An 8,963-nucleotide genomic window follows, 5' to 3' on the forward strand; every position below is an offset into this window, starting at 1 on the left:
TAAACAACCAATCACGGATGAAGCCGTGACGGTCAGCTATAATATTATAATATTAATTCAACTTAAAGGCTATAATAAATAATAAATATATAAAAAATCCAGACTGATAAACCGTCTCCACTCAGAATCGTTTTTCTTATACAATTAAATTATATCATTGAATTCAAGTTTAATACAATCCATTATACACTGATAATTTAAATAATTATTTACGATTTTTTACGGGTAATGAAGTTCATGGGTTCTGCTATAAAAATATATAAAATTAATACCGCTAGAAACATTTCAACAGGTTTTTAATGACCGTTTTTATATTTACTTGCCGATCACATTAAACGAAAAAGTGTCAATAAAAAATTATACATATCATTGTTCAAAGGAAAAATAAACAACCAGTTACGGGCGAAGCTGTGATGGGTTGGCTAGTATTATATATTACAACAAAATAACTAAAATCGTTATTTTTATTTTCATTCGTTTCTACGGTGATAAACAAAGCGTTAGAATCTTGGTAATATTACAAATAACATTTATGTATACATTCAAATATTTTATGTAGATAAAATGGTGTTTGATTGAGGTTTGGCGGATGAGTGACGCAAAATATTTGAAGGTAATATTATATAACGTTAAAAACTCCAAAGCATGTTATTAATATATTTTAGTACAAAGCGCACAAAACATATTATTTGGTTATTTTACTAATATATATATATGTATAATAATATCTACATTGTACCTACATATGCATAGAACAAAGTTAAACAACTTAATATACCTATTGTATGTTTTAATATATGGACAGAAGACGACGCAATGCATAAATTAGAAGAATGTAGAGGTTAAAAAGAAGAGACAAACGAAAAGGAAGGAAAAATATTATATAACCTTAAAAACTGCAAAGCATACTATTTATATATTTTAGTACAAAGAGTAATTGTTATTTTACTAATATAATATGTACGTGTGTATAGAACGTAGTTATACAAAATATATTGTATGTTTACTATAGTTAAGGAAAAAATATTTAATATATCTACCAATTATTATAAAACAAAGAATTATAATTTTATTATAATAATCATCCTTATTAAATAATAGTTATAGGTATGCCAAAAAAAAAAAAACTTAAAAATAAAAAGCAGGTAAGTGGATGTCGCTCTGCTGTACAGTAGGTTACAAGTGGGTCACTGTATAATGGATTGTAATAAATTTCAAAAACTATTCTGAGCGGAGACGGTTTGTCAGTTTGGATATTTTATATTTTATTATAGTCTGTAAGTTGAGTTAATATTATAAATTACAACAAAATAACTAAAATCGTTATTTTTATTTTTAATCGTTTCTATGGTGTTATACAAAGCGTTAGAAATTAAAATCCCATTTTTAGCGGTTTTTTGTAATTTGTCGGTGGTGATTCCCGTGGAATCATATAACTTTCGAGAAAATCAAAAAATGAATAATAAAATAAACACCATTGTAAAACTACTAGATATTAACTAATTAACATATTAAGAACCTCTATTTAATGACAGATATTAATTGTAATTACTTGTTTCAGTGGTTAGGTAGGTACCTAATATAATATCATAATATAATATTAACACTAAAACTATAAAAAATATACTATTATAGGTATTCAATAATTTGCTGACTTATTATGGAAGTTTCATTATACCATTGAATTCTAAACATTGTAACTTGTAAGACATATTTAAAACATAACTAGGTATCCACTACTTACCTATTTAATTAGTTAATAATATTTAAATTTTAAACTAATTGACAATCATGCAAAAAACAAAATATAAATATTATAAATTAGTGGTAAGATAATCAACCTTATTATAAATAAATTACTTATAGGTAGCAATTATATTATAAGTAGAATAGGTATAGGTACAAAACGCATGAATAATAATAATATGGACTGAGTTACCTATTATATTATAATATCAATATGGGTAATATATAATATATATTATATTAGTAAACTAACTTATTCTAGAGGATTTTTTTTTTTATAATTTTTTTCAAATAATTTATTTTATCCAACTAATAATTGGTCTTCCAGGTGTATAAGTTTTATATTGCATCATTTTAACAATATTAACGGCAACGGAGACGGAAGAACGGTTCAGTAGACAGTATAGTATTAAAGTCGTACAGAGCATAGAATTCATAGAGTATAGAGTTAACGATACCCACATTAAGTATTTAATATTATTATTACTACAGCCCTGCAGGCATATTAGTTTGGTAACAATTATATTATGAAACACTTAAAAAAACGTACAAATTATTATTAATTTTAGAAATTCTACATTATTTATTGCAAATTTTGATTAGCGAATCAATAATAATTGAAAACAGGTAGGTACCGGCTTGTTATAGATTAGGTACATGAAAATTAGAATTTGGATTTTTGGAATTTGTTTTTATGACAATTCTGTTGTACATATAATCATATTCTTATTTTTTAGTGTTGATAAACTTTTATAGATCTATGATTTCATAATCATATGTTATTACTAATAACTAACTTTATTATTATATTATACCTACTATTATAGATACAATTTCTATTGGATTTTGGAACCGAAAAAAACCAAAATAACCTCTATATCAAAATATTGGTTTCAGTTTCAGTTCATAAAAAAAATGTATTTAAGGGTTTCAGTCCCATGTTTTTCAAAATTTTCCGATTCAAAACAGGTTTATTTCGGTACCTACAGTGGTACCAGTTCCTGCATTCATAATTCTTATTGTTCAGTTAGGAAAAACGAATCAAACTGAAATACTGAGTCTGAGTGATTGAATTAATAAAGAAATATGTAGTCATATACAGAGTGTAACAGAAAGATATGACAAATTTAAATTTAAACATATGACAAAAATTGTTAATATTATTAGATACTGAGTCTGAGTGATTGATTTAATAAAGAAATCTGTAGTCATATACAGAGTGTAACAGAAAGATATGACAAATTTAAATTTAAACGTATGATAAAAATTGTTAATATTATTATGTGATAATTCAAAAATGTTAGAGCAAATTACACTTGTTGTATATATTTTGGGTCAATTTTAGTGCAAATTGACTACAAGTCTTATAAACTATATCTTGTATGATAATTCTTAATAGTTTGGTTACTCATTTGAACACATATTACGTGTTAGATCTTAAATATACATCAATAAATTGTTAATAATTCTGTTACCTATCAGAAAGTGACTTAATATGTATTAACTTCAATTAAAGCAACCAAAAATTTAAAAGATAGTACAATTTAATATTGATCTTATAAATTCTGCAGGAAATGATTGCTAATATTCATAATTATTAATATTTTCAGTATCTTTATAAAAAAAAAAACTAATATTTTGCCTACATATTATACTTAAACTGGAAACATTGTCTTTTACAGTTAAAATATAAATAATTCAAATATAATTTTAGTTTGCTTCAAATTTAAAATCAACATATCACTGCTTAAAAAGTATTATATTAAAATAATATATAAATCAATAGCTAGTAAATAATAAAAATAATTAAATATTGTTCAGAAAATCGGAATTGAATGTTTCTTGAGCACATAAAAGTTAATTTTGATTTTAAAATTAATCATTGGGTAGTAAAATCGAAATCTAAAAGTTGTAGACATTTTTTCACTCCACGTTTGTAGTTTTTAATTAACTTCAACCTAAAATAAAACAAAATACCATTTATTTATTTTAAATGCTTATAATTAATTTTTCCATCAATTACAATAGTATTCTAAACAAATACATTACAAGTACCAGTGTATATAGAAAAAAGTATAAGAAATACAGTAGTAATTTTTTATATTTTACGTAATTAAATTATATTATATTTTTTTTTATAAAAATAGTGAAGGAGAGGGTAGGGGTATGCGTTAGCAATGGACATACAGCATACTATAAGTTTATTCAGGATAATTTTTTAGGAAATTTAGTTCATAGTCTGCCTCCTGTCTGCTAACAAGTCATTGAACTACGTATATTATACTATTCATAGAAAGTAAAAACAATAAAAAATCATTTTAACTTAATAAATAATAATATATTATAATACATGGCCGATTCATAGTACATATGAGTGGTACTTGGAGAAAAGTTTTAAGAATTTCTGATCTGAATAATTGTAATGTTAAAATGAATCTTTTTAAAAAAATCATCTAGATTCTATAATATTAAACTCACTTTTTTATATAATGTTCCTGTTCCTGGCTGTTAAGTTTTCCTTTCATTTTCTTAAGTGATATCATACATAATTCCAACAATGATTTAAAACACTGCCTGCGTGCAGTGTTGTGTGTAGGATTATCCCATTTTGGAGTGGAGCTAACATGTTTCCATGCCATAAAAACATAGTCCATAACAATCAGCCAATGATTGTTATCAGCCAAGTACCTTCCATGATCAATTACTAAACGCTGGGGAAAAAGATTATAATTATAACATTGCAATGTCTAAATGTTATACCAGTAGTAATTTTCTAATTTACTTTAAAGGCCAATATATGCTTTGAAGCCCTGGAGAAGGAATTTGGCGATGTTTTTGAACTGTGTTTTGGTATTGACTTGTAAATATTATTTACTAAATAAGTCAGATGCTTGTCAATATATTTTAAACTATGTGGTAAAATATAATCATCCTATTTAAATTGAACAATATATTTTTTGTTACTAAAAAAAAAAAAAACAAATGTTTTTGTAAATACTCTACTTGAGGTAGTTCATTTATTGGACTGCTGCACAACTTCTTAAGATCGGATGGGCTCTAAACAAAGAAAATATTATAGCTAATTCACATTAAATAATAATAGAATTCAGTATTACAGTAGTGTCTTTCTCTGGATCATCAAATTGCAATCTTTTACGAGTTGTACTTGGCAAAATGACTGAACTTTTATTTGAATTACAACCATCCAATTCTGTCAGTAAATCCTGTTTTCATTAGAAAATACATTAATACAAATTTATATAAAACCAATCATATTATAGTTTTTTTTTATGAATGAAGCATAATATAAATTAATTGATCAAATAAAAATAATATCTTTAACTAAAATTGACACTTTTGTCACTTCACTAAATTGAAGTATTAAACAATTTAATAGTTATACATTTTAATGCTGAAATATATGGAATTAGCTTAAGATAATAAGAGTAAATAGCATGTTGACATATTTTAATGAATATAAACAAATGCATGATTTAAATATTATATAATAAATACCTGTATTTGCTCAACGATATCAGAACTACACATGCATTCTGTAATAGTTTCACGTTTTTCTGTAGACAATTCTTCTGGACTATTATTTGGTGTCGGAAAATTACTTATATCTGAGCTTACAGTACCGGTAAAATTATCAATTCTGCTGTTATCTAAAATGTATTTTGAAAAATTAAATATTTGTATGAAATTTTTTTTCATAATACTATACTTTGTTGAGCCAATGTTAATTTCCCAAGTAGTTGTGCACATGTATTCCTCAAAAAGGTTATATCTGGACTGCGAGATTCCATTTTCAACTAGATCCCACTCAATGCATTTTCTATAAAAAAATACAATGCTTTTTATGATTCTTTTTATTTTGTATATAAGTAAACATAAAACAATCAACAATAACACCAGTAATACAATTGATAAAAATTAAATTAAATATCACTTAGGATATGAATGAAAAATTATTTGAAATTCCAATATAAGTACTATAATATCAAATATAATACCTAACTAATATTAACCACCATTATTGAGCCATACATTGTTATTAAATAAATATATTAAAATATTATACATTAATATTAAATGTATAAACTAATACATTTTTAGTTATAACTTCTAAGTAGGTACCTTCTAATTTATACTGTTATACATACAACTAGTATAATGGACAACTGGGTAAGTGGGTAGGTATATATTCAAAATGTATTTTTATATTTTTACTAATTAGGTATATAAGTATATTAAATCAGTATTTATTATGATTAAATGCTATTGAACCATACATATTATATTATTGTAGAAGATGCTGCTTTAGTGTGAAAATTGTAAATTTAAATATAAAGACACTTTGTTTAACATTATAAAGTTCTGGTAAGTAAAGAATAGCTAGTATGATATTTTTAATTTGTAATTGAAGTGTATTTTAATATTAAATATACTTTAATAGTAGAATAAATAAAAGTTATAAAACAAAATTCCAATTTGTAATGTACAAATAAAATACAGATTAATTTTAAATGGACATTTTATAGTAGGTTCATATTATTATGGATTAGGCACCTAATGGATGACATTTCAATAATTGACAGAATATAATTATAATAATATAATATTTAGTGGCACCTATATAATTGGTGCTATTTAAATTATAACTTATACCTAGTCATACCGTAATAAGTCAATGTTAATAATTCAATGATGGTGAGCAATTGCGCAAAAAGTACCGACTAATATAATATACTGGTATTACTAGGGATTACTATCCCCAACGAATGGCATCGACGATCTTCATAATTAATAATCAATAACGATTAACTATAAACATAACAAATGGATACACTAAATACACGACAATAACAGGAAACCGCAACCGAAGATCGGTGTCGCTGTTATACGGTGACAGAGTACGCCATTACGCGGCAAAATAATATAATAACAACAATGCAGTCGCCCCGTTCTGTGTTGCGCGCGCTCACTGCGGTGTAACAAGGGTAGCGGCGAGAAATAACTGTTGCACGCCTGCGACCACCACCCGAGTGGGTACAGAACCTTCGGACCAGCTGGCCACAGTGTCGTCCGACAACCGGTTCGTGTGTTGCCGCTCAGAATTTCGCTCCGACCAAACGACACCCCTTCACACTACAACCCCTCCGCGGCTCCGCACAGTCGACGGAGATAATGAAGTACCGCACGTACTGTTACAATACTCGGTAATTGATGTAGGTTAGGTACATTATTTGTTCGGAGGGAGAAAAAATAAATAATGACGTAATCAACCCTCCCGCGACCCCGGATAGAAACGAAACGTATGTAATACCAGCCAATATAGGCATTATATAGGTTATGGTCGAGATTGTCACTTGTTCCGATACATTGAGTACCTACTTAGTATGATGGTTGACGGTCGTGCGTGATCTAGATAATAATATTATGATTTATGTATTATAATTATTAATCGATCGTATTCAATAAAATTATGTTTTATTCTGCGTCTACACGTTTACCAACTATACATAAATACATAATAATGCCTTCCGAGCACTTACTCGAAGAAGAATAAAGACTAGCTGCAGTTTAATATATGCACAAATAGGATAGAGCTTGGTTGTTGGGTGAGTGTATGTTGGTGGTCGGTGGAAACTAATACCCTCTCTCATTAACATAATTTAAACATGTGCAAATATTCATATTTCATATTGTACTACAATGTAAATCGTTTACGGTTGATATCGGTGGAGCGTTCTTACTATTAGGTAGGTAGTTATCACGTTTATATGCAAACGTAATCAATGCATAAAGATAATTATTAAGCGCAGTAATAGAATTTTTAAGTCCCATTAGCCTGATGTGCATTAACGATTGCATATATACATGTTGTAAATTATGATTAAACTTTAAATTATAAGATTCAGTAAAATTCATAACTTACTCACCTGTAGGCTGCAGTGCTCGGCGGGCCGCGGTAATGGAAGACTGCAGCAATGCAGCGACCAGAGTGGTGGGTGATATCTCGGCGAATATCTTTGTGCCGACTGGTTGGCCGTGCGTTGGTCAGTGCATGTGTTGGGTAAGAATTTTAGTGGGAAATATATGTTATGAACTTATGAACATTGCCGCATTAAGACATTTTGGGCTCCGGTGCAAAAAGAAATTGGCACCCCCGTAAGGAGTCTACCCACGGTAACATAGGCCTGCGCACAGAGTGTGTCAGATGTGTCATGTATCAATATCACTCAGTAGCCTGTGGCCAAGGTGTATTGATAAGGTGTCGTCACTCTGAACCCCTATACGTATAAATTCTTGATTGAAATTTTTACCACAGATCCTATAGACACCAGAGCGCGCTTCCTGTCCTATGAAGGCCTAATTTTTCATACTGTTAAATGCAAAATGCCTTAAAACTATGAATTAAAATGTTATATTTTTTGGAGTTAGCATCTAATAATTTTAATTTACATTTGTATTTTTGTTTTAAATATTTTTTATCAAGTAGACATCAATTATAAAATATTATGATGTATAATTTAGTCACTTCTTGGGATATTTGCAACCTAATTGAAATCTTATAAATATTTAGATATACTACAGTTTAATCTAGGACAGTGCTTCTCATTTTTTTTTTGTCATATGATCCCTTAAATTTAATGTAAAACTGTCAAGCCCCTTAATCAAATCATAAATTATTTTTTCTTAATTATATACAAAAATTACATGTACCTACTATTTCACACAGATAAATTATTAAAATTATAGTAAATTAATGTTTTTAGTATACTTTTTTCTTAAAGCCTAAAGAAAATAGTTTAAATAAAATAGCCATGCCAGTATATAGCCATGCCTCCAGCTTGAGAAGCACTGATATATGATGACCATATAAATCTATCAAGCATTTAGCATATATTTTGGTATCCCCAGGATCTCTGTTAATATAATATAAATATATAATAATATTATATAGGTAGTAGGTACAACCAAGTAATAAATGCTTATAAAAAGGACAAAAGGTATTACAAATATAAGCATTTGAATTTTGGATAGCTCATAGGTAATATTATAAATACTAAATTACTAAAATTTTTCCAGTAGATTCCTTGAGTCTGAGTATATTTAATAATTGTTTATAGCACATTTTTTATCTCATAAATTATAGGTATAATATATTATAATAAAGTTTGGCTATATATTAAAATATGTAGTGTTAAAAT

At 27.3% G+C, this 8,963-nt stretch overlaps 1 protein-coding gene across 2 annotated transcripts; it reads right to left on the reverse strand.

The window, feature by feature from the left end:
- Positions 1-3,494: 3,494 nt before the first annotated feature.
- LOC107882430 lies at positions 3,495-8,016 on the reverse strand. Of its 2 annotated transcripts, none has more exons than XM_016800753.2 (8): positions 7,692-8,015; positions 5,474-5,584; positions 5,263-5,414; positions 4,863-4,970; positions 4,750-4,803; positions 4,529-4,678; positions 4,225-4,457; positions 3,495-3,704 (listed from the first exon to the last, which is right to left on the reverse strand). In XM_016800753.2, the coding sequence occupies exons 2-8, from the start codon at positions 5,553-5,555 to the stop codon at positions 3,626-3,628; spliced, it is 858 nt and encodes a 285-aa protein (XP_016656242.1). In that variant the 5' UTR covers positions 5,556-5,584; positions 7,692-8,015; the 3' UTR covers positions 3,495-3,625. The 2 variants fall into 2 exon arrangements, with proteins under 2 accessions (XP_016656242.1, XP_016656239.1); XM_016800750.2 differs by having other exon boundaries at positions 3,573-3,704; positions 7,688-8,016.
- Between the last annotated feature and the right edge of the window lie 947 nt (positions 8,017-8,963).

This window comes from Acyrthosiphon pisum, chromosome X (assembly GCF_005508785.2).
Source record: "Acyrthosiphon pisum isolate AL4f chromosome X, pea_aphid_22Mar2018_4r6ur, whole genome shotgun sequence".
Classification (NCBI taxonomy): domain Eukaryota; kingdom Metazoa; phylum Arthropoda; class Insecta; order Hemiptera; family Aphididae; genus Acyrthosiphon; species Acyrthosiphon pisum.

Bases quoted from the DNA above. Each gene is read 5' to 3' on its own strand.
- LOC107882430 (XM_016800753.2), bottom strand. From the start codon at position 5,555: ATGGAATCTCGCAGTCCAGATATAACCTTTTTGAGGAATACATGTGCA. The intron at 4,971-5,262 runs GTATTTATTATA...TAATGAAAACAG, and splicing joins ATATCGTTGAGCAAATACAG to GATTTACTGACAGAATTGGA. The intron at 4,679-4,749 runs GTAGAGTATTTA...CAATTTAAATAG, and splicing joins CAATAAATGAACTACCTCAA to GATGATTATATTTTACCACA.